Source organism: Bubalus bubalis, chromosome 11, assembly GCF_019923935.1.
Source record: "Bubalus bubalis isolate 160015118507 breed Murrah chromosome 11, NDDB_SH_1, whole genome shotgun sequence".
NCBI lineage: Eukaryota > Metazoa > Chordata > Mammalia > Artiodactyla > Bovidae > Bubalus > Bubalus bubalis.
In genome coordinates this window covers 21,724,860-21,751,160 of record NC_059167.1, presented here as the reverse complement: position 1 = coordinate 21,751,160, position 26,301 = coordinate 21,724,860, and the positions used below count along the sequence as shown (strand labels likewise).

Sequence of the window (26,301 nt, the reverse complement as noted above, 5' to 3'; positions counted from 1 at the left end):
ATGGCAACCTACTCCAGTAGTCTTGCCTGGAGAATTCCATGGACAGAGGAGCCTGGCAGTCTACAGTCCACGGGATCACAAAGAGTCAGACACGACTGAGTGACTAACACTTTCACTTTAGTCTCACTTTCAAAGGGACTGGAGTGACTTTTCTGGAACAAGGCTGTCTGTTTTAAGATGGGTGTCTGTCCCTATCTGCACCCCAAGCTAGTGTCAGATTATTAAATACCTTGGTAAAGAAAATGAAAAAGACAGAGCATTCTCCTACAATGCATTGTTTTATTTATTACTCCCAGCAACTTTATGAAGAGTTTGTGATCCCTCTTCAGTAGAAACTGCAGTTGAATTCAGAGAGGCCTGGATTGGAATCCAAGTCCTCCATCTCCACACTCAGGACGGTTCCACTGCCTCAGGCAGTTTCTTAAATGAGATCAGACTGTCCATCGGCCACCCTGGGAACCCATTCCAACGTTTTGCTAAATGGAGAAAGCATTTCTGATGATTTTAGACAGCTCCTTATTCTAATGACCTCTAAAAGCATTCTTTCTCCTAAACTGCAGTCTACCATCATTAACTAGTCTCCTCTCTGTTTGGCTTGCTTGCATCCGCTCACTCTGCTCTGTTGTGAGTGAGGCCTCCAGGTAGAACAAGAAGAGCCCTATGATTGATATTTGGAGCTGAAGCTGCTTTATCATGATGTGCCTTCAACTTGTGTCTTGGTTTAGATTCTCCTGACAGCATATTCTTTTTTTTTGTCCTCCCCCCAATGGCAGATTCTAAAACAAGGAATTTCAGTGCACATAGTTTATTTGGAGGTGATCCAAGGAAGCACAGTAAGGGAGTAGGGGAGTACAATAGGGAAAGGAAGAATGCCAACTAATGATTCATTAATGAGAAAACAACTGGGGCTTAATCCTGTTGGGGGCCCACTGAGAGATTATGGAACACACCTCAGAATTGTCTTGCTGGGGGGTGAGGAAGTTGGGAAATCTACCCACTAATCCTGGTTCCGAATTGGTTGCGGGTTTCACTTGGTCAGGAGGTAGGGTTATTATTTTCCAGAAGCTTCCAGCTGCTCTCTGCAAACAATGAGCTAGCACCCATAGCCAGAGGAAGCCTGGGCAGAAATCTGGGGGATGTGGATGGGGCGTGAATAGTGTCTGCTACAGGTCCTGTTGCTGGTGCCACCGCTCCCAGATCTGCTAGGTTACTTGTGTTAATACCATCCAGGCTCCATTGGACCTAATTTTGTTGATTTTTAAAAGCATTTGTATCTTTTATAAAGCATTTCTTGTAAATAGCTTTCTTATAAAGATATTTCTTGAGGGACTTTCCTGGTGGTCCAGTGGTTAAGAATCTGCCTTCCAATGCAGGGGATAGGGCTTTTGATCCCTGGTCAGGGAACTAAGATCCCACATGCCGCAGAGCAATTAAGCATGTGTGTTGTAACTACTGAGCCCTTTAGCGCCTCAAGCTGGAGAGCCCGTGTGCTGCAACCTGACATAGCCAAAAATAAACAAATATTTAAAGGTATTTCTCGACTTTTATTCTTTTTAAGGTATCTTCCAAGGCACAAAATAAATTGACTTATTTTTTAAAGATAGAATTTTTTAAAGATGGGCTTCCCTGGTGGCTCAGATGGTAAAACGTCTGCCTGCAATGTGGGAGACCTGGGTTCGATTCCTGGGTTGGGAAGATCCCCTGGAGAAGGAAATGGCAATCCACTCCAGCACTCTTGCCTGGAAAATCCCATGGACAGAGGAGCCTGATAGGCTACACAGTCCATGGGGTCACAAAGAGTCGGACACGACTGAGCGACTTCACTTTAAAGATAGAATAAAACTCATTCAACCTCACAATTATGATATGGGTACGTGTGTATTGTTTTGTAAATGTAAGATACGTTATGAGATCTTAATGATCTTATTTTTTCTTCTGTCTTGAAACATTGTGTTATTTTGTCATTCTAGGAATTATTTTACCATTCAGTTCAGTTCAGTTCAGTCACTCAGTTGTGTCCGACTCTTTGTGACCCCATGAATCGCAGCACGCCAGGCCTCGCTGTCCATCACCAACTCCCGGAGTTCACTCAGACTCACATCCATCGAGTCAGTGATGCCATCCAGCCATCTCATCCTCTGTCGTCCCCTTCTCCTCCTGCCCCCAATCCTTCCCAGCATCAGAGTCTTTTCCAATGAGTCAACTCTTTGAATGAGGTGGCCAAAGTACTGGAGTTTCAGCTTTAGCATCATTCCTTCCAAAGAAATCCCAGGGCTGATCTCTTTCAGAATGGACTGGTTGGATCTCCTTGCAGTCCAAGGGACTCTCAAGAGTCTTCTCCAACACCACACTTCAAAAGCATCAATTCTTCGGCGCTCAGCCTTCTTCACAGTTACTCACCAATTATTCCCAACTATGCTGAAAAAGACTAAAAAACAGTATGAAAACTGAAGAGCAACAGAATTATCTAGAAGAATGATGGAATAATGTCATAAACCATCCAGATTTTATCATCCTGCAGGTTTCTTAATTCAGTACCTGAAGTGTAATATCATTTTCCAAGAAGATATAAAAGAAAACTGGGGATGCCATCTTTGTGGTCTGTGTTTAGCTTTCATTGGATACAGTTGGATATTCTGAATTTTTCATTTTCTACTTACATAGGCAACAAGAAAAAAATTTGATAGAGGAAGAGGTTTCAAATTATTACATAAATCAGAAGACAAATGCAAAGAGGGAGTAGCATTCTAGAATATAAGCAAATGATGACAGTGAAATTGGTTATGGAAGAGAAATCTTAGCCTGTGAATCTTTAGATGATAATATCTGAGATGTTTTTTCTCAAACTCAACTGAATTTTCTCAAACTCAAAAACCTAGATGGTTTTTCTCAAACTTTTAAGGACAAAAAGGAAATGTGATATTTTCATCCAGTTATTGCTCAACAAGAAAGACTTAATTACACAATATTTTATGACAAGAGGCTGAACTTTCCTATTTTGCAAAAAAGACGTATGGTAATATTCATTAATCTTTTAGATTTTTGTGCACCAAAATTTACTTGGAGTGGTTTGTAAACAGACAAATTTTGAAGGCAGATGTGCACGCAAAGAGGAAATAGATGACGTAGAAATGAAAATATTAACTGGATTGAAGATTTTAAATTATGTTTATAAATCTACAGATAGAAATGTTTTGCAATTACAGAGCGAAGAAGATGGCCGTACTCTCTTCAACAAAATAATGAGCCACCAAAGCTTTCAAAAGTTCTGTCTTGATGGTGCAAATGTAAACAGAAGAACCATAAGGATTGATAAACTAGACCAATTAGAGATATATTTGAGTTCTGGAATCAGTATTCCAGGTGAATAAGTTCCAGGATCATGACATTTGATCAGTGGATGGTTTCATCAAAGTTTGTTGTCTGTTTCAAGTATGTTACGGTTTGGTGTTTATTTTTAATTTTTATTTTTTGGCTGTCCTTTGCATCATGTGGCATATTATTTCCCAGACCAGGGACTGAACCTGGCCTTTGGCAGTGAAAGGGCACAGTGCTAACCATTGGACCATTGGCGCTCCCCAAATTTGGGTTTATTATATTTATTTTTTGTAATCTTTTAAAAATTTTATTTATTTATTTGAGTAGTTTAGTTTTGTCTCCACTGGGTCCTTCGTTGCTGCATGGGCTTTCTCTAGTGCAGCAAGTGGGAGCTACTCTTCATTGGGGTGCATAGGCCTCCATTGCAGAGGCTTCTTTTGTTGTGGAGCACAGGCTCTAGGGTTCATGGGCTTCAGTAGTTGCAGCTTGCGGGCTCTAGAGAGCAGGCTCAGTAGTTGTGGCATCTCGATTTATTTGGTCCCATGTGGGAGCTTGTGGGATCTTCCCGAATGAGTGATGTGGGATCTTCCTGGACCAGGGATCGAACCCGTGTCCCCTGCATTGGCAGGTGGATTCTTAACCACTAGACCACCAGGGAAGCCCTGGGTTTATTATATTTAAATTCTTATTAATAGTTCTGACAGAGTCGCTTTTCACTATCTGAGGTCATTAGTCTTCAAGATGACTCCCTCTGACCCTCGCCTCCAGGTATTTGCACCCTTAGAGTCCCTTCCACATTGTACCAGGTTGTTCTGTGTGACCAACAGAATATGGCAGAAGTAATGGTGTGTCACTCCTGAGATTTGTTGTTCAGTTTCTCAGTTGTCTTTTTGCAACCCTGTGGACTGCAGCACGCCAGGCTTCCCTGTCCTTCACCATCTTCCAGAGCTAGCTCAAACTCATGTCCATTGAGTCGGTGATGCCATCCAACCCTTTCGTCCTCTGTCATTCCCTTCTCCTCCTGCCTTCAATCTTGCCCAGCATCACGATCTTTTCCAGTGCATTGGCTCTTTGCGTCAGGTGGCCAAAGTAGTGAAGCTTCAGCTTCAGCATCAGTCCTTCCAATGAATATTCAGGGTTTATTTCCTTTAGGATTGGTTTGATCTTGCTGTCCAAGGGACTCTCAAGTGTCTTCTCCAGCACTACAGTTTGAAGGCATCAGTTCTCCAGCACTCAGCCTTTTTTTTATTGTCCAGCCCTCATATTCATACATGACTACTGGAAAAAACATAGCTTTGACTATACAAATGTTTGTAGGCAAAGTATTGTCTCTGCTTTTTAATATGCTATCTAGGTTTGTCATTGCTTTTCTTCCAAGGAGCAAGTGTCTTTTAATTTTATGGTTGCAGTTACAGTGATTTTGGAGCCCAAGAAAAGGTTATTACCCAAAGACTGTGGCTTCCATCTGGGCTCTTTCACTGATCACTTGCTCTCAGGAGAAGCCAGCTATCTTGTTAAGACCCATGTGGAGAAAAATGGAGGTATCCTGCCAACAACCAATGAAGAAGGAGGCCTGCTAACAACCATGGGAGTGAACTTGGAGGTGGGTCCTTCAGCCTTAGATGACTGTAACCCTGGCTGCTAGGTCAACTGCAGTGAGAACCAGCTACATAATTGCTGGGGTCCAGTGTAAAGTGAAAATGGATGGTTCTATTTTCAAAAATTTTTATAAATTTAAATTCAGCAATTGCAGAGTCTTAAGCTAAATGTGGGACTTTTCATGACTGCACAGCTTGCATGTCTATGACACTGGACCTGACTGTGACCTCAGAGACCCTGAGCCAGAACCACCCAGATGAGCCCCTCCTAAACACCTGACCCATAGAAACTATGAGATAATCTTTGTTGCTTTAAACTGTTCAAACAAAGAGTACGTTGTTACATAGCAATGAATAGCTTATGGAATAAATAGCTTATAAACTATTCCTTTATTCCCACTTTTGTAAATTGTTTGTAAAATGACTTAGAAATATAAAATGAATCCACCAGACCAGATTGTGAATGATGATAACTATTTTTCCTGGGATACTGAGAGTTAAAAGGATGAGTGATCCAGTTGATTGAAAATTTATTGCTATGTTTCTCCTGCCTCAGTGCCTTTGCACATGCTGTTTGCTATGCCCATAATGCTCCCCTCCTCCAATCTTTGTACTGATTAAACCAGACATCCTTTAAATCTAAACTTAAACATCACATTTTAAGTTGACTCTCAAGACTGAGTTAGGTGCCCTTTTTAATAACTCCTCAAATACCCTGGAGAATCCCAGGGACGGCGGAGCCTGGTGGGCTGCCATCTATGGGGTCGCACAGAGTTGGACACGACTGAAGCAGCAGCAGCAGCAAATACCCTGTACATCTTTGCAGGTACTCTGGGCACTTGTGACTAGTGAGTTAATTACTGATAATTTGTTGTTTAGTGTCTGTCTTTCCACTAAAGTGTAAGGTCCTTGAGGTCAGTTGTCTTCTTTCTTTGTGCTCACTGTATACCAGTGCCTAGTGCAGTGCCTGGCACATAGTAGGGATGCAACAAAATTTGATTGGTATGTCTCTGTGCTCATGAATCAGGAACAAACAGTGATGATTTGCAATGGAGTCTTAAACCCCCGTCTCGGTGGTATCCTCTTGACAATGCTTTCTCTGGAGCACCCAAGCATGCTGATTATGAGCCTATAGATGGGAAAGGCTCCTTGTCTAAGGGGATCCCACGTGAACAATACAGACCAATAAAGCTGGCAAATGAAAGATAAAGCAGGTAAGTGGGGAGAATTCATACACATGGAAATAGGAGTTAACTTTCAGTAATACACAAAAGAGCATGTGCAAATACAGCATGTGCTCTGACTCCTAGGACGGAGAGATTTAAGACGATGTGAAAACTTGATTTTTTATTTTTAAAAACTTTTTACTTTATATCAATGTATAGTTGATTCAGTTATACATACACATTTATCTATTCCTTTTTAAATTCTTTTCCCATTTAGGTTGTTATGTAATACTGAGCAGAATTCCCTGTGCTATAAAGTAGGTCTTTGTTGGTTATCAATTTTAAATATAGTAGTGTGTATACTTCAATCCCAAACTCCCTAACTATCCCTTCCCTCCACCCCCATCCTTCTCCTCTGGTAACTGTAATAAGTTTGTTCTCTAAGTCTATGAGTCTGTTTCTGTTTCATTAATAAATTCATTTGTATCATTTCTTTTTCAATTCTGCATGTAAGCGATGCCATAAAATATTTGTCTTTCTCTGACTTATTTCACTCAGTATGACAACCTCTAGATCCAGAGGATGCCAAAACTTTTGGTGTGCCTTGGTAAGGTAATCTTTGTTGGTTAAGCCTCAGTTCTTCATCTGAACAATGGGACCAATAATACTGACCTCATATGCTTAGTCTGAGGGTATAAGATCATGTAGAAAAAGTGCTTAGCAAAAAATTCAGCTCTTGATGGATTGGGCTCAAGTTCTGATTCTGCTATTTGTTTCTGGCTGAGTTATGTAACCTCCCCAAGTTTCTGCTTCTTCATTAGTAAAACAGGGGAAACGATGGTACCTACCTTGTAGAGTAAATGTGAGAGTATGTATTAAAGTCTTCGTGTTATTGCTCTCTTAGTCATTTTGAATCCAGGTCACAGAAAAGTAACCAGGTGAAAAGAGATTTCCCTGTAGGTGGATGCGGGAGGGAAAGAAACAGAAACAGAAGAATACAGGCGATTGCCCGGAATATTTTCACAAAGATGGCATTCTTCCCAGTGGTCCTAATTGACTGCTCGTCTCATCAGGGGGCTTCTTTCTTGCCACTCTGGCACTGTGTGGCTTGAGCCTCATCCAAGTATGTTCTCAGATCCTCCCACTTGAAGGTGTCTAAGAGAGGGAAATACCAGAAGTAAATTTTTGTGGCATTGAGACTCTGGGTGTCTGGCCCTTAGGCCATTAATGTTTTGAGCATGAGGGAGCTAGATGTGCAGAGCAAGAGGAAAGCCACAGCTAAACATTCTGGACTGCATTGCATTGCCCATGGTTCTTTCATTTGGCAACTCAAGATATGATAATGATGATGGCTTCTACTTCTATTTTTGTCCCAGGGTTTTCTCCTTCCTTGGTAACATAAACTCTGATTTTCAACTGGACACGTGTGGCCACCTTAAATTAATAACAATTTTTTTTAGCCTTATTTGTGGCTAAGTGTGGTCAGGTCACTAGGTTTTAACCGATGAGATACGGTGACTGTGACTTCTGGGAGTTATCTTTAAAGAGAGGGGCATGCTCTTCTTTCCCCCTTTTTCCTCCCTGTGGGCTGGAAGACAAATGTGATGCGTGGCGATTGAGCACGCATCTTGGATTATGAGGGAGAAGTTGCTTGTTACAAATAGACAAGCTGACAAATAGACAAATAGAAGAAGCCTGGGTTAGAGAGAGCTACCCTAGACCTCGAAGGGAGTTTGTGTCCAAAAGAGATAATCTAAATTTTTGTCATTCTAAATTATTTTTGTCATGTATATATATTTTTCAGCTTCATTAAGGTATAAATAACAAATAAAATTGTAAGATATTCAAAGTGTACAATGTAATACATACATTTTATGAAAGGATTCTGCCCATCGAGTTAATTAACACATCCATTACCTCACCTATTTACTTTTGTGTGTGTTATCAGTTGTCATGTATATTTAAAGTGTAAGGACTGACCTTGGTAAGATTACCTTCTGTGGGTCAATCTCACCTGCATAATGGAAATAATAATAGCTATCTCAGCCCAATGCTAAGTTTTTCAGCAAGTCTGTCACAAATCTAGAAACAGAGCCCAGGATTCTTGATGTTCCAGGTTTCTGATCTCTGTCGTATATTTGAAAAGAGTCCTGAACCTTAGACACCACTCACCTTTCTCTGTTGGTAGTGGTATCACAAGTGAAGCAAGTATAAATCAAGGTGTATTTATGTTACAGAAGCACCTTTCTCCAAAGCACCATTAAAGACCTGCCTTTCTGAAACCTTCCCTGCCATTAGGTTTTTAGTAGGTCTCTGCTCTCTGAGTCCCCAAAACGCACTGCAGTCTTTATTCTTAAATATATTCTCCAGGTCTCTGTCTGCTGTGTCTTAGATTATAACCTTTCAGAGGGCAGGGTATGCATTCAAAGATCCTTTTTATAATGAGCATTGTGTTAGGCAAAGAAAGAGATGCATCAAAGTGCTTGTTAAAATGAATAGAAAGAATCTATTCTGAATATGAGACAAGACTCCTGGCCTGTACAGAAACATATATTTGAAATGGGCGTTCCTAGTTGCTAATAAATATTTGAAGCTCTCAGACCTCAACATGGGATATAAAGTATTATTTTTCCTCACTGAAATATCCCCTTGCAAACAGAAGTCCCACAGGACAAGGAGCAAGGCTGAAACTGGACAGACCAGATGCCAGGAGAGCTAGATTTATTTTTGGACCGTAAGCTTGGCCTCCAGGGAAAGAAGGAACTTGTCAATTTCACTTTTGCTTGGATCAGACGATTGAGCCTGGCAGAGAGACGATGTTTGGGACTAGTAGTTCTCTGGAATTTCTAACCTTCTCTGGGCTTGGGAGGAGTTGGGAGAAGAAAATGCATCGTTTGAATGATAGCCATGGTTACGAAAGGCCTCCCATGCCAACCGGAGGGAAAGCAAAATTACTTTGCTGAGCAAAGTAACTGGAAAGCAGTTGCTCATATTTTAAACTAAGCTATATGGTTGAAATCCAGAATAATGTAGACTTTTGGACCAGCGACCACTTGGAAACAAGCTTTCTGGCTAGAGAACAGCCTGTGGTGTTACGGATGGAAAGGACTATTGCAGTGTCTTTTCCCTCTGCACTTTGTGCTGCCAGATACTGGGGGGCCATCTCAAGCATATTTACTGACTCCAGTAGATTTCTCAATAATTCCAGCAACAGAAAGAAGTTGACCAGCTTGATGGGTGCATGTGGTAAGGTGGTAAAGTCAGGACAAACCTACCACACTGCTGAGCCTGATGGTGACATTTTCAACCTGGGGAGCCCCTGATGGAGGAGCACTTAGGCAGGCACAGGGAAATTGATGTACGTGCTTCATGAGGCATGGGAGAAACGGACAAGTCCAGCTGGGCAAATTCCCAGGATGCCAGATCACAAGGGCTGTTTCCAGGAAAGGCTGACCCTTGCTGTTTCCACGCTTTTCACTGAAACTCAGTGAAGCTCAGAATCTCAGCTTCCTTGCAGGCCACTGAAAAAATTCCCAGGAAGCACACAGGAACTGTCGAACTCTGTGTGATTGGACATCGCAGTTATCAGATGATGGAGGCAGAATTAGACTCTGAAAACCTGTGCTTGAATGTTTGCTGTCGTTTACCAGCCAAACGAGGCCAGGCAAGTCCCAATCGCATGGGATTTCTGGTTTACTTACCTGTAAAGCTGGGTCTCTCTGTCGACTTCACAGGATCATTGGGAGGGTAAAATGAGATGAGGCATTTGTACTGCCCTTTTCAGGTGCCTGATTGTGATATTCATAACACAGTCATTCTAAGGGACTTATATATTCCATCTCCTTCAATCCTGACAACTACTCATGAGGTGGGAACTATTTTTATTCCCATTTTACAGAAGGGAAAGCAGCACCTCAGATAAGTAAAGTGACTTGTGCAAGGTTATACCACTAGGTGGCAGACCCAGGATTTGAACCCATGCCGATGGGCTCCAGAGAGCATTAACTATTTCTCATTATTTCCCAGCAAAGGAAGACAGACAATTCTCTTAGAGCAGTTTCTCATTTTTGTTTGAAGAACCATCAGTACTTAATAATTGTTCTAACATCCAGTCAGGGCTTTTTGATCTGATGACGCTGGGGAGAGTTGAAGCCTTTTAAGCAGAGAGTGATGATTCAGGTTTGAGTTTTAGAAGTGTGACTGGCTGCTGGTTAGAGGCTAGGTGGCAGGCAAGCCGGGTGGGCAAAACTGAATGCAGGAGTTGGGTGGGGAAGCTTGTTTATGCAACCCAGGAGAGAGGCTGTGAGGGAGCAGAGTTAACCTTTGTCAGGACCTCTTAAGCTCACAGGGAGAGGAGTTAAGCCCTGGCGCTGCTTCCAGCGTGGTTAAAGAATCCCTCGCCTTCAAATGAGTGGTCCATACCAAAGAAAATAAACACTAAGGGTTGTGTTCCACTTACGAAGGTAAACCATGGTTCTCTTAGGTTGAATGCAGTGGACCTTCTTGCTCCTTTGAAGGGCTGGTGTGATGTGCCTGGACCATTCCCAAGATGAACTCCTGGGGATCGTCCTGGGCAGAGCCTTCTAACATCCTACTGGCACTCAGGAGAGGTCTGCCTGCCTCCTCTGACCCATCTCTGGGGTCTCTTCATCCACAGATTACCCCTCCTATCAGTGCTTTTTCCTCTTTCTTTCCCCGGTCAGGAGACCATGTCCCTTCTGACCTCTCCTGCCAGGGCTCCTGGACCACAGAGAAGCTGCCTGTTGGCCTTCTAGTTCAGGCAGGGAGCCAGGACACCTGGGTTCTAATCCTGTATCCACCACCGGACCATGGGTTGGCATCATTTCATACCCACAGGGGTCCTCCCCAGCAAGGAGATGCCCAGCAGGAGCTTCCTCTCTCTCCCTGACACTGCTCCCGGACCGCTGCTGTAGAACTTAATGTGTTACTTTGTCTGCAAGCAGCGAATGCGCCCAAGTCCCACTCCTAACGCTGGTGACCTGGCGACTTCCCAGTTGTTCTTGGTGTTGGTGCAGCCGGGAAGCAGATTTGTCAGCCCCTCCTGTGCCCTAGTACCCTCATCTGAGAAAACGGGGCTAGGAGTGTTTTCCCTACCTATTTCATCCGGCTGATGTGACAACTCACTTACTGAAAACTAAACATGCTTAAGGTGTGATCATTAGCGGGCGGGCATTCTGGTACGTTCAGGCTGCTGGAGCTCTCGGACACTTTTCTGGACCGAAGGGCCAAGATAAAGTTCCTCGTTATGCCGGTCTCTCCTAGATCCCACTCGGCCGAGCCACCGAGTGTCGCTCCTCGGTGGGGACGGTCGCGAGCCGCCCCTCTTTCCTCTCTCCCATTGGCTTTCACCTGCCCGAGGGGCGGCTGCCACGGGCCTCTCGGCCAGTCAGCCAGGGCCGCCGGGCTCCGCCCCGCCCCTCCCGGGGGTTTATAACGGGAATTCCCATGGCCCGGGCTCTGGCATCCAACCTGCTGCCGCCGCGGCCCAGCAGAGCGGAGAGCGCCGCGCGCAGAGCACACGCTCGCGCTCAGCTCCGCTCTCGGGGTGGTTCATGAGCGCGCGCTTCGGCTGCAGCCTCCGCGATCCCGCGCTGCCGCCGCCCGCCGTCGCCAGGGTCCCCCTGGGTGGGAAGGAAGGCAGGAAGGCCGGCGCGGCCGTGCGCTCCGTGAAGCCCGCCACCCCTGCCCGCAGCCCTCTGCCCGGACCGGCCTGGCACCATGCTGCCCGCGCGCTGCGCCGGCCTGCTCACGCCCCACTTGCTGCTGGTGTTAGTGCAGCTGTCCCCGGCTCACGACCACCGCACCACCGGCCCCAGGGTAAGTGCGCCCCCAGCCGCGCGCCCACCTGCGGAAGGAGATTGGGGACCGGAGAGGGAGGTATTAGAACCTGTGCCCCCTCCACCCCCCACCTACTACCCCGTCGCCGGTGGGCTTCTTGGCGAAGTTGCTGAAATTAAAATTTCTCCCATTGTTCCCCCCCGCCCCACCCCTTCTTTCTTGCAGCACCGACTCTGCCTTCCCCCTCCTCCCCCTCTCCCCCTACTGTCACTGGTGAGTTCTCTTTCCCCCTCTCTCCTCTCGGGGCATTTTGCTCCAAGACCCTTAGATGTGCCTCCTGCATCCGAGGTGCCTCCTGGCTCTCCGCTCAAGCAGGGCTGCTCCGTGGGCTCACCCCGCGCGGGGTCCCAGAGCGCTGGCGTCCTTGGCAGGAGGCGTCGGCGGCGGCAGGAGCGGGGGGCGGTTGAGGGGAGAGCAGCTCTGCCTCCAGGGTTTTAGGTTACCGAAGAGCCACACAAGGACCTTGTGTTGTTGTTGTTTTAAAAAGCGATCGCTGCTCGTAAAACCCACAGCAGATAATTTTAATGCTCCCTCCTGCTGGGCACAGCCGCAGAGGAGGGGTAGAGATGGGGGGCTGTGGAGAGCTGGTGGAGAGGAACTGGCAGTGTTCGAGGAGCTCTTTCCTTGCGTTCCGCCCGGGAGGTTGCACTACTTGTTGAACCTTGGTCTGATTGGAGTTCCTGAACGATGTGAAACGTGCCAATTCTGCGCACAGGGCAGGCTGTCCAGGGCATTGTAAAACATCCGGAACCGACAACATTGTGTTCCTTTCTGGGCTAGATTCTTGCTCCCATATAACCCAGTTGTCTAATGAAGGATTCTACTACCTTAAAAAGTGTACTCTTAAACCACCCACTGGTTCATTTGACCAAACTTATCCAGAGGATGGGGCTTCCCAGGTGGTTCAGTGGTAACGACTCGGGCCTGCCAAGCAGGAGGCATGAGTTCTATCCCTGGGTTGGGAAGATCCCCTGGAGAGGGAAATGGCAACCCACTCCAGGATTCTTGCCTGGATAATCCCATGGACAGAGGAACCTGGTGGGCTACGGTCCACGGAGTTACAAAAGAGTCAGACACGACTTAGTGACTAAACAACAACGATGACTAGAGGATCTCTGGCCAAGAATTACCTTATGTCAGGGCAGTTGTCTGTCTAGATAGCTGCCTGCCTTCTCCAGGCAGCAGGGGAGTCCATGTGGAAGTAGCTAGTATCTTTGTGAAAAGATTGGCTCCTTAACCAGCTTGTGCTTTCTTGGATATCGTTTGGCCTAGCCCATTGCCACCTGTTCAGATTGCTTGTTCTTTCTTCCTAGCACTTGCTCTGTGAGAATCATCTTTATATCTGTCGTGTGTGTGGGAAAAGCCTCGCAAAGCTTGACAAGCCTTAATGACTGCCCAGATGCTGGCTGATTACATCTGAGCCTGGCTATCACTGTGAGATCAGATTTGCAGCCACTTAGGAAAGAAAAGTGTTTGTCCCCATGTTGGGCCGGCCCTTGCTTTTATGACCAGATGTGCAACAGCAGCAGTTAAAGTGCGGCCGATTAGAGCCAGGGCGTGTCATAAATCCTCGACAGCAGGCATTCCCGAAGCTGGGGCAAGCCAGGGCTCCGGGAGTGACTTTTATGGATGCAGATGAGGATGCCTTTTAAATGAAGCTGCTTGGTTTGATATTAGGACTCGCAGCTTTTAAACTCTGAGGTCAGGAGAGCCATGGCATTCCCTCCAATAATTAGGAACAGTCAAGACAGAGACGCAGACCAGAGCACCCGACTAAAAGCTGGATGCCCGCCCACATGAGAGGCCCGGAGACAAATGGTGGGGGGCTCGTTTGTTGCTGGGCTAGTCTAGGGTCTCAAGCCATATGGCTCTCCTTCCTTGCCTCCTGAAACTGGAGGAAGCAGCTCTTAGGGGAAAGCTAGGGACTTCAAGGGAAAACAGAGACATGGGTTAGTTTTCCCTCGGGCTTCTTTAGTTTATTAATTTGATAGAAATGGTGGAACACAAATAGGAAGTGTAAATAGGCCTGTGTGTGTTCCAGCTGAATTTTTTTCTCTCTCTTTCTCCCTTTCTCTGTCTCTTTCTCACACAGACTCACACACACATATAGAAAGTACCAAGGGAAAGCTGCTGTGTTGACTTGGATGCATTTATAGACCTCAGTAAGAGCCCGCATTTATGAATTCTTGGGCCGGGCACTTTCCATGATCACTTATGTTTATAAGAGCAAGAAGGTGGGTCTTTTTAGTGTCATTTTGAAAGTGAGACTCAGGAGGGTAAAAGCCTTGCTTGGAACATGGTGCATGCGTAGCGGTGGGAGCCACATCCCAGTATATATGGATGTGCGCGTTGTGGGCTTGTGTGCTTTTCACACCACCAAGCAGCTGCAGGAAGTGTTCGTCTGGCTAGCGGTGCCATTCCTGTTAAATGGGCATCAGGCGAGTCTGTCTGTAATAAAGCACTATTAACAAGATTTTTTGGTGTCTGCCTCACTAAAGGGTGATGCCTTTGAGTTTCAACCTATTCCGGAAGCCTGCAGTTCTCTTCTGTGGCTTCTTGGTGGCGTCAGAAATGCGGTCCTGGTTGTGGGCAGCGGTGTCATGAGAGGAGCAGAAACATCTGGCCGTTGCAGCGTTCCCTTGGGCATCCCTGGGTCTCTTCTGTTAATCTTTTGAGTGACAGAGGCTTAGGGATTGGCATCTTTTCCAGCTGGCTTTCTAGGAAACCCAGAGCATGCCCTTTCGGTTTAACTTTATCTGGCTCACTAATTGAGCTCCCTTGAGGCCTAGACTCCAATCCTTGCCCCCTTATTTGCTTCCTGCCTTCATAAAATGCCTGACATTTGTTTGACTCTGGCTCCCAGAAGCTATCAGGTATCAGATTGGAGGCTATTATGTAGGAAGCACCTGATTTCTTGGTCTCTCGGCTCTGAGTGGCCACATGGCTACCTGGGATGCTGGTCAGGAGCTTTTTAATTATGGAGAAGGCAGCCATTTGTTTAATCCTGCACAATTTACTGAAAATGTTTCTGGGGAGGGTTAGATGTGGGAGGGGCTCTCTTGGGCCCATGGAGTCTGACAGCCAAGCTAAGCCACTGCCTGTCTTTGTCTAAACCTCCATCTGTTCTGCAGACTGGGAGCTGGGTGAAGGCAGGTTCGTATCCAGCTTGTCCATCGGTGTATCCCCCAGAGCTCAGCACAGGGCCTGGCACCTGTGGAATGAACAAATAAATGCAGATGATGCGTGCTTTAACATTTTATTTATTTATTTATGTCAGCCTCACTGAGTGGCATGCCGAATCTTCGCTCCCCAATCAGGATTGACTCCTTGCCCCCTGTACTGGGAGCATTGTCTTAAGCACTGGGCCACCAGGCAAGTGCCCAGATGATGCGTGTTTATCAGTGATTCACAGGTTCCACTTTCTTGGTCCAGGACTGGAGGCAGGGAATAGATTTTAAGAAGTTTGAGAAATAGAAGAAAAATTTGATTTCTTAATTTTTTTAGCTGTATTCTTTATCCTCTCTCCTCTCGAGAACTCCTCCTTTGAAACCTAGCTCTAGCATCACTCTCCAAGTTGGTTAGAATTGATCACTCTCTACCTTTGCACAGCTTCAATATCTGATTCACTTGTGTTCTTAACTTTCGCTAATTTTACAGTGAGTATCTTGAGATCAGACCCGCATCTTCATCCTCTTAGCATTAACTTGCCCCTTTGGCAGTCCGTCCATGATCTTGTCTTGTTAAGTGAACAAGTTTACAATCTCTGGAGGGCAGAGTAAAGATGTTATTTGTCAGTGTGCTGGTCACACTGCAAAGTGTACTGTAAATATTTATTGAAATGAATTTGACTGTACTGTGACATCCATGCTGGACTCCCTGCTCTCACTTAAATGAAATTGGTTACTTAACAATTTATTATTTTTTTCCATTTTAGGCTTTTGTTCCTAAAGTGTGTGGGGTGGTTATGGGAGGTGTGGGGGTGGAGAGACTGAGCAAGCAAAACTTGGATGGGGGAACAAGCTTTGGCTCCATGTAAACCCTTTTAAAAAAAATCTTGCATTTGCCAAATGTGAAGCAGCTTGTAGATAGTTCCCTTCTCTTTGACTAACCTGTCTCAGTGTCTGGATGAGGGTGGGGCCTTGTGTCTGCAGAGATGCTCTTCTTATTATCTGTGTTCAGAATAAGAGCCTTTTTTCTCCCCTTTTTTCCACGTGGTGGATTTAGCTGAGAGGCTACTCTGGTGTTAGGCCAAGAATCTGATTTAAACCTTTTGATGGAGCTGGCACAACTGAGGAAGACAGGAAGAGGAAGCAATCGTCTTAGAAACTCTAGGAAATCCAAGCAAATGGAAAGCACTTTGATATTATGTCCCAGAGTTGAAGGTGGCATTTTTTTTTGGCCACCCCGCTTGTCTTGTGGGATTTTAGTTCCCCATCCAGGGACTGAACCCGAGCCCTTGGCAGTGAAAGCTTGGAGTCTTAACCATTGGACTGTAAGTGAATGTCCCAAACATTCACATTTCTTACGGCCTAGTGATTCCACTTCTAGGTGTATGCGCCCAAGAAAAACTCATGTCCAGAAAGAGACATATGCAACTGAGTTCACACTACCACGAACCTGGAAAGAGCCAAATAAGCCATCAGTTGGAGGGTGAAGAATTATAGTCAGTCAAAACAAATGATCAACAGTGACATGCAAAAATATGGATGCCTCTGAGTAATACGATATTAAGTAAAAGAAATACAATGAAAGATGCAATGTGACATCTTTTATAAATTTATAAACAGCTAAAATCAAAGAAAAAACTTTTAGGAATACATAGAGCTGCAAAAAAACTATATGAAAAGAAAAACAAGGTATACAAGATCAGGGGAGGTTAGGGTGAGGCAGATATTGGATTGGCTGGGAAAATCATATTAGTGTAAGTTAGTATCAATACTTTACCTTTTCAGAGGAGAAGGGGGGTGAGGTGAGTTTGAAGTTATTTGTCCATTGGCAAAGATCAAAATAGCTGGTGTATAAACAATAAGTGTGGCTCCTGCAAAGGCCAATATTGAGTGTGTCATGAACCAGGTTCAGTCCAGTTCAATCGCTCAGTCGTGTCCGACTCTTTGCGACCCCATGAACCGCAGCACGCCAGGCCTCCCTGTCCATCACCAACTCCCAGAGTTTACCCAAACTCATGTCCATTGAGTTGGTAATGCCATCCAACCATCTCATCCTCTGTCGTCCCCTTCTTCTCCTTCCCTCAATCTTTCCCAGCATCAGGGTCTTTTCAAATGAGTCAGCTCTTCGCATCAGGTGGCCAAATTATTGGAGTTTCAGCTTCAACATCAGTCCTTCCAATGAACACCCAGGACTGATCTCCTTTAGGATGGACTGGTTGGATCTCCTTGCAGTTCAACGGACTTTCAAGAGTCTTCTCCAACACCACAGTTCAAAAGCATCAATTCTTTGGCACTCAGCTTTCTTTATAGTCCAACTCTCACATCCATACATGACCACTGGAAAAATCATAGCCAAAGATTATGATTAATTCAGTTCTTTGCACCCGAGATCAGATGAACACAAATTCCCTGAGTAGGGACTCCTTTCTTGTCTCCTTCTGCTCCCTCCTGTCACCCTTTCCAGATGTGCATAGTTAGAAACTACCCGAAATACCATGTTGGGGAGTGATTATTGGTTTTTGTTTGAATTCTTGTCTGGTTAGACCCTGAGCTAGCTGAGGCTCTGGTGTAAATACCTATATCACCTGGCCAACGGGCTCATTTGTAAAGCTGAGCCCTCTGTGGGCCATCGTGCACCTTCCTTGCTCAGGGGGATCGACCTTGTACATCTGAGTTCCCAGCCCTGCGGAGCAGAAAGGTTCACTAGCTGACGCTTGGGCCAGAAGCCTTACTTGCCTGTGGGGGTGGGGGAGGCATGTTTCTGGCTGATCCCTGCCTTCATTCCGGCCTCTTTCTTCAGTCCCAATGGCAGAGGCTGGGGAGGGGAGCATGGCCCCCACTTAGCAGGTACAGGGCACCCTTTCTCTCCTGACCACATAGAGTTCTATTGTTTAAGAGGCCAAGTTCTTGGCATTGCTGCTGCTGGTGGGGGGGTGATGTCAGTGTGGAGGCCCCCTCCTGCTGCATTTGTCACCGTGAAGCAGTTTGGGAGAGGACAAGGGTTGAGCTGCGGATGGGAAATCGATCAGAGCTGCTTGTGAGGCTGCCAAACAGGGTTAGCGTTGTGCAAACGTGCAGTGTGTGAACCCTGAGTCCCTGAGGGGGTAAGAGAACTGGATCTCCACCAACACTCCCAACAGCCTTATAAGGACCCCAAGCGACATAGGTCAGTAGAACGATTAGTTGGACTTCTTTTTGCACCTGATGTTGTTCTAAACTCAATTGCTAGATCACGAATTAATCTTAACTTGGGCAGACATGTTAGGTATGGAGCTCTGTGTACTTCGGCCGTCCCCTCTGTTGATTTCAGCCTCTTTCTTCTGGAGCTGGAGCTGGGCGGCCTCTACAAAGCCACTCAGAAAGTCTGGAGTCTCAGAAGAAACCCCGCCACCATCAGGGAGGATGGGGACAGAGTGAGGTTCTGCGAGATAATGTGTCAGGTGCTTTGAAACCTGACAAATACTCTATAAATGTCAGCGACTGTGCCCCTTCCCATTAAAAACTATTTCTCACTGCAGCATTGATCTGATTCTACTAGATAAAGGCCAAATGGTGTTTTTTTTTTTGTTTTTTTTTTTTTTTTAAGTGTTGGCAGTGGAGAAAAACTGGACTTACTTTCCCAGAATGGTTCATTTTTAGGACTAAATAGCATCTATCAGACAGCACTGGGAGTTCAAAATATGGGGCATATTAATTATGTCTCTCGAGAAATTCTGCAAAGCCCCAAGGGAGAGGACACAACAGTAGTAATAAGTGAGATGGTGAGGTGGACAGTGTTATATACCTGAGCCCCCCTCCAGGTGCTCAGTGCCCCTGAGGGGCTCAGAAACAAGGACTCCAACGACTTCCCTTTTTCAGTGTTGCTGTGGAGCAGACCTTTTGGCTGGGATGAATATGTCCTATATCTGTCCTGTCCAGTATTAGACACGTGGCTATTGAAGGGAGTTTTGTGTTGTTTGTTTGTTTGCTTCTTTGCTATTGAAGTGTTAAATGTGGTGCATAAAACTGTGGTGAAGTGGCTTTTTAACTTGATCGTAATGGATTTAAGCGTAAATGTCAATAGCCACAGGTGGCTAGTGGCTATCGTATTGGATGGCATTAGGCCCTCTCCGAAGTACCCCAACTTGCCTCTCACTGCATATCCCTGCCCCCACATGGGGATATACAGACTTTGGTTGCCTTGAGCTGAACTGTATTTCCTGACCTCTCCTTCCCTCCTCATCTCTGTCGAAATCCCACCCATCATTCGAAAGCCTCCACACAGTCCTTCCAGCCTCGGCCCAGGAGGGTTCTCTCGGCCCCCTGTGCTTTGCTTACCCCCAGGGCAGTGTGTGTCCCCGTCTGCCCTGGATTCTAGGCTGACCAGAGAGGGAGGGCAATGGGGCACAACCTTCAGGGGTAGACACGCCCAAGTTTGAGTCTGGCTCTGCCACTGTGAGCCTGGGCTGGTCATGTAACCTCTTGGGTCCTTGGTTCCCCAGTTTGTCTAGTGGAAGTCATAGCATCTACATTTCAGGGTGGCAGGAGGATGAAGTGAGAAGTCTTAGCCTCCTATTCCTCTTCCTACTCCTATACCTTTTCCTGTTGTAACAAATAGTACAAACCCAGAGGCTTAAGCAACACAAATTTTTTGGGGTCTGAAGCCTGACACAGGTCTCAGTGGGTTGAATAATCATCAGAGCTGAGTTCCCTTCTGGAAGCTCTAGGGGAGAATCCATTTTCTTACCTTTAGAAACTGCCTGCATTCCTTGGCTTGTAGCCCCTTTCCACCTTCAAAGCCAGGTTAGGGCTTTTTCATGCTGCCATCTCGCTGGTTCTGACTCTTCTGCTTCCCTCTTCCCCACTTAAAGACCCTTGTGATTGATGACATCAGGCCCACCAGGAGGGCCCAAACCATTCTCCTTATTTTAAGGTTGGCTGATTAGCAAACTTAGTTCCTCCTTGCCGTATAACTTGGCAGTTATTAGCATGTATTAGTTATTAGTATGTATAGCATGGCAGTTAATAGCAGCATTAGGATTAGGACATAGGCATTATTCTGCTTTGGAGAAGGAAATGGCAACCCACCCCAGTATTCTTGCCTAGGAAATCCCATGGACAGAGTCTGAGCCTGGTGGGCTACAGTCCGGGTGTTTAAGAGTTGGACACGATTTAGTGACTGAACATTATTCTGCCTACCACATTCATTGAAGGTCTAATACAGTGCCTAGGTCATAGAGGATACTTGGTGAGTGGGGGCCATTATTGTGATCTACAGCTGTGAGTTTCTTTCCTTTTAGAATGGAAGTCTCTTAATGGTGGCATTGCTTAATTATCTTTATAGACTTCATTCTGTGCTTAGTATATAATTACTGAATAACAGAATTTTTGATAAATGTGGATTGTCTCTTTCCTTTTAAAGAAATATTACACAGTAGAAAGAAGTAAAATGTAAACCAAAATATGTAATCCCCTTTGTGGAAAAAAAAAAAAAGTTGATTTACGTTTAGAAAAATGAGGTGGGGTATATGTTATGCTGTTAATGGTGGTTATTATGGGGATATTCCATTTCTATGAGATGTGTCTTAGTAATTATTAAAATAATTTTGTTTACAGTGAGCATTTTTAATATCTGAGGAAAGTAATATAGATTAAAACAGGCATGATTCAAAGAAATCCCTGAAACTGTCTTAATCCAGATAAGCCCCCTTCTACATCAGACACAGTCAGTCCTATGCTCATGTGGGATTGATTTTTAAGTTAGTAACTATTAATATCGGCCTCTGACTCAATTTCTGCATGCTTTGAACTCAGTCTGCTTTAAAGGAGAGTTTTCAATTAACCTCAGCAGGACATAACTGTAAAAAGTATATTTATTGCTGCTGGTGGGGATATAAATTAGTACAACCACTTTGTAGAATTATAGTTGAAGCTGCACACACCGTTTGAGCTTGTAATTCCACTCTGGCATATACCCCAGAGAAATGGGGCTGAAATCTGTATTAAGAGATGTATTTAAGGATGTTCACAGGAGCAATTTTTAGTTGGAAAAATTGTAAACCAGCTAACTGTCCATCAACAGGAAACTAGAAATGGAAATTTTGATATATACAAATAGTGGAATATTACACAATGCTGAAACTAACATAAAGCATCACTTATTATTATGGATCAAATTCATAATCAAAATATGTGGTGAAGAAAGGCAAATTATAGAATGCATACATCGTGGTGCTATATTTATATGATGGTTGAAAGCATGTGAAAATTATATGTATTTGATTTAGGGGTACATACATACATAAAGACTCTTGAGAGTCCCTTGGACTGCAAGAAGATCCAACCAGTCCATTCTGAAGGAGATCAGCCCTGGGATTTCTTTGGAAGGAATGATGCTAAAGCTGAAACTCCAGTACTTTGGCCACCTCATTCAAAGAGTTGACTCATTGGAAAAGACTCTGATGCTGGGAGGGACTGGGGGCAGGAGGAGAAGGGGACGACAGTGGATGAGATGGCTGGATGGCATCACTGACTTGATGGACGTGAGTCTGAGTGAACTCACAGAGCTGGTGATGGACAGGGAGGCCTGGGGTGCTACGATTCATGGGGTCGCAAAGAGTTGGACACGACTGAGCGACTGAACTGAACTGAACTGAACATACATAAAAATGTATGATGGACTTCGCTGGTGGTCCAGTGGTTAGGACTTTGTCCTTCCTTTGTAGGGGCATGGGTTACATCCCTGGTCTGGGAACTAAGAACCCACATACCACGCATCATGGCCAATAAATAAATAAATATATGAAAATTAAGGGTAATGATAACTCTGAAGCTCAGATTATGGTGGTTACCTAGGGTGCGAGGTCAGGAGAGGGAGAAACACTGGTTAGTATTGTTTCATGGTTTTAAAGTGGAAGGTGAGTACATGGATAAATTCCTTTTTACATGTATTACATACTATATCATAACATTGTCCATAAAAGATAAAAATGCATTTGGATAGATCACAACACAGTTCTAAGAGTAGGAAATAGAAGTGCTGTTTCTGCACAGTGTCCTCTGCTCCAAGTGTCTGATCATGTTTTTCCTTTCCCCCGAAGGCCATGCTCAGGGTCGTTCAACCAAATTTGTGATCCCCATCAAGCACTCAAGTGCTGGCCACCTCCCTCCTGCCCTTGCGAGGCCCCGAGGCCGTGCCTCCTCCCCTGAGCTCCAGGTGGGCTAGGTGGGCACAGGTGCAGTGGCCTTTTTCCATCCCTGCCTGGTGGGCCCTCTGCTCTTGTTGTACTTGCTATCCCTTGATAGTTAGAGATGAGGTTGATCATTTTCTCGAATTTATTGGCCATTGGTTAGGGTCACCAGAGTTGGCAAATAAAAATACTAATATAAGGTTGCCTAAATTGTAAATTGCATAAACTTGAATAATATAATGTAAAATAATGTAAATTGCATAAGTTGACATTTACATAAGCAACAGATAATGTTTTAGTATACTTATTATACTAAATATAATAACTTACTATAACAATTCTTTGTTATTTGTCTGAAATTCAAATTTAACTGGGTGTCCAGTATTGTATCTGGCAAACCTACATTATTTCCTTTTCTTCCAGGAGTCATCTGTCAAGTATTTTTGCTAGTTTTTAAAATAGGAGTGGTAGTTTTTTTTTTTTTCTTCTTCACCTCACAGACTGACTTGGGAAGAGTTTTTTTTTTTTTTTTTTTTTAATACTAAGAATATCAGTCTGTTTTGCTATCATGTCTGGCAAATGCCTTTCATTATGAAAAAATACTAGTTTCAATCTTCTAAATTTTACGCCTTTGTGTAACCCATCTGTCATTATGGTTTCTCTCTTTCGTGTCAGGATGAGAAAGGTCTCTTCCTCCTAAGTTTATAGAAATTAGGGTGCATAAGTTTCTAAAGGCTGTTAGAAATGCAGTACACGGGTCATCCATCGATTTAATGTTTGATATGCATTTGTGTGGGAAATGGGCTTCCCTGGTGGAACTTCTTAAGCAGCCCCTATGGAAGGAGCACTTGTCTTGTATTTCAGAAATCCCCAATAACATTTAGAAAGAAGATATGTCAACCAGAAATATTCTGTCAAGGTTATTACTTGGGGGAAGTTTATATAGAAAGTGTTACTTTGAGTAAGCAGGCTTTCTTGGAAATGACGCTAAGACTTTGGCAAAGAGCTTAGACTCTGCTTCATCTCTGGGTCTTTTCCATTCATTAAGAAAACTTCTAAATATACAAAGGCAAAGACCAGTATAGTGAATTCCAATGAACAACTCCTGGCCAAACTTGATTTTTTCACCTGTCCCTCTAGTCCTTTGATCATATTATTTTGTACCAAGTTCAGACATTATATCTTATTATCCATAAATATTTTCATATATCTCTAAAGATAAAGACTCATTAAAAAGCACCTAACCACAAAACCACATCACAACCAAAGAATATTAACAATAATCCCTTAATATAATAGAATTCAATCAACATTCAAATCTCCTTGATTATGTCTCAGATCAAGATCCAGTTAAGGTCCACATCGTGCCTTCTCTTTAATCCTCTTTTAATCTACCAGTTTCCTCTCCATCTCCTTTTCACTTTGTAATTTATTTGTTGAATAAACAGGTTTTTCTAGGGTTTTTCATGCTAGCTTTTTTGGGATTATATGCCCATAGAGCTGTGTAACATATTCCTCTATCTTTTATATTTCCTGGAAAATGATAGTTAGACCCAGAGGCTTGATCAGATGTAGATCTGATATTTTTTCCATTAAGTATATTTCATGGGTGTGCTTCCATCAGGAGGCACACGCCATCAAGGGATGTTAATGCAGTGGTGGTCATTTTGGACCCATTGATTTGATAGGCATCGCCACTGATTTTTAAACAAGTAGCAAGTGATACTGAAAAGCACTTCTCCTACCTTTCGTGTGGCAGGACCATCTTTCTTGTCTCTGAGTTGGCATGGAGGGCTGCAGAGGAAGGGGCTGTGTTCCCTTCTCAGCAGTGGCCTCCCAATGGCTGAGACTGCATGTGACCCCAGCACTGTGAGAGAAAATCTGCCTGATTTCTTGGTTGGTGGCCTAGGAAGGGCGTTTCCTTGGTTTCTGGTGGAAGTGGTAAGAGCACAAGGGAGCTGGTTTTACTCTCTGGTGCTAATCCCTAGACCTTTGAAGTGTGACTGTAGATCAGCTTTGTGTGTGATCTTTGGTACCGTGTATATCAGTTGGGAATTTATCTTATAAGAAACAGATACCATGTTTTGAACTGGCTTATCCAATGAAGGGGATTCATTGGCTCAAGTAATAGAAGGTACAGATACAAAGCAGATTTCAAGACTGGTTTGATTCAGCAGCTTAACGGTGTCATCAAACACTCAGTGCATTCATGTTCTCCCCTCTGCCTTTTTGTGGTGTCTGTTTAACCCAAAGCCTAGCTTTTCCTGGTGGCAGGATTGCTGCAGTGGTTCCACGCTTCAAAATAAACATCACACTTTCCAGGGGAGGGAAGAGAGACTTGGCCTCCAGACACACTTCCCTGGGTGCTCTCAGATAACTTTGGCTTTTAGATTATTGATCTAAATGGAATCAAATGCCCACTCTTTTAACCAGTCCCTTTGGCCAGGAAAGTGCCGTGCTGTGAGTGATGTAGGCCTGGATTCCTTAGACCATCCCTGTGTAGCGAGGGAGGGGGGATACCCATTTCTGGTGCGGAGGGTCAGGTTATTTTTCCTCCTTCCTCCTGACCACATGGCTGTGTAAGGTGGGAGGGTGGAAAGGATGTTGGGGCAACAAGCGCAATATCCATCTGGGGATTTGTAGCTCAGCAGAGTGGTGGGCGGTATGTGGAGTGGGAAGTCTGAGGACATTCCTGGTCAGAGCCCAGAGAGGGCAATCTCCTGTTGCTGTGTGACCAACTCCTGTACCATCACAGGAGAATAAATGACCTCCAAGCTGACATTCCCAGGTGAGGAGCTGATAGGAAAAAGGGAATGTAGGGAAGGTTTGGACGCTTTCAGAGTAGAGTAGGCCACACGAAGATGATCCCAGAGGGCCCAGGAATATGTGTAACATATTCCTCTATCTTTTATATTTCCTGGAAAATGATAGTTAGACCCAGAGGCTTGATCAGATGTAGATCTGATATTTTTTTCCATTAAGTATATTTCATGGGTGTGCTTCCATCAGGAGGCACACGCCATCAAGGGATGTTAATGCAGTGGTGGTCATTTTGGACCCATTGAAGAGAACGTGACATCACAGGCCCACAGATGGAAGGAACACCAGACGTGCCTTATTTCCTCCGTGAGTTAGCCGTGTGGACTGTCCGGAGTCCACACAGCTAACCCTTGGCAGAGCTGGAGCCAGAACCCAGATCTCCATCTCCATTGCTCTGTCCCTGACTTTTCCATTCAAAGATATCCTGGAGAACTTAGGAAAGTGTCAAAAGTCTGGCCAAGGGGAGGAAATAGCCTGAATTTTAGGAGAGGATTGTATTTCTGAGTTGCCTTTGGCCAGTTCACCAGCATAAAGTGGTTGGAACATGTGGCCACAAACTCAGGACATGCGAGTCTTCAACCATCCTCGTTATTATACCTTCCATTTCCTAGGGTTCTGGTTTCTTCGTCCCTGAAAGACATGGATTTCTGGTTTCTGCAAATTCTGATGGTTTCAGTTAAATGCGCAGCAGAGCAAATAGAACAAGGAGCCAGTGATAGACGCAGTTTGAAGTAAAGGCAGATCTGGTGTAAGGCTCTTTGTGCTTGTCGGTAGCAATCAGTCAGTGCACATCTGTCCAAGTTAAATGGCAAATGGTCCAGAGCACAGAGAGGGTGTTTTTTGGTTGGCACGGTGTTTTCCTGGGAGACCTTTTAAAATCAATACTCAATTTGAGGGTTGAAGTGGAAACCCTTTGTGTTTGTTGAAGAGCATCTGAAAGTGTCCACAGCCCTCCTTCTGTGGATGCTTCGTATCTCTTGGGGCAGGTTCACAGCTGCCCTGGCCCCAGGTAGCCTAAAGTCAGGAGCTGCCCAGAGGAGAAGATGCATCATTTCCATCCTTCTCTCCTCTCCTTTGCCCTGAGGACCAGGTGCCCTCTCCTGATGGTGTGTTATTGTATTTTCTTCTCCCATCAAGGGAGAGGCTTAGAAAAAGACCAGGCCCGAATCTGTTGCGGATTCCCAGTTTGTACCTTTTCTTTCAT

The 26,301-nt window shown here is 44.7% G+C and overlaps 1 protein-coding gene across 6 annotated transcripts in view; it reads left to right on the top strand.

Moving 5' to 3' along the window:
- The first annotated feature begins 11,554 nt into the window (after window positions 1-11,554).
- SMOC1 (SPARC related modular calcium binding 1) overlaps window positions 11,555-26,301 on the top strand; it is a 146,849-nt gene continuing 132,102 nt past the window's right edge. For 5 of the 6 annotated variants that reach the window (XM_044924595.1, XM_044924594.1, XM_044924593.1 and 2 more), the window contains exon 1: window positions 11,555-11,920. In XM_044924595.1, the coding sequence (XP_044780530.1) occupies window positions 11,822-11,920 (99 nt within the window). In that variant the 5' untranslated portion in view covers window positions 11,555-11,821. 6 annotated transcript variants of the gene reach the window in all.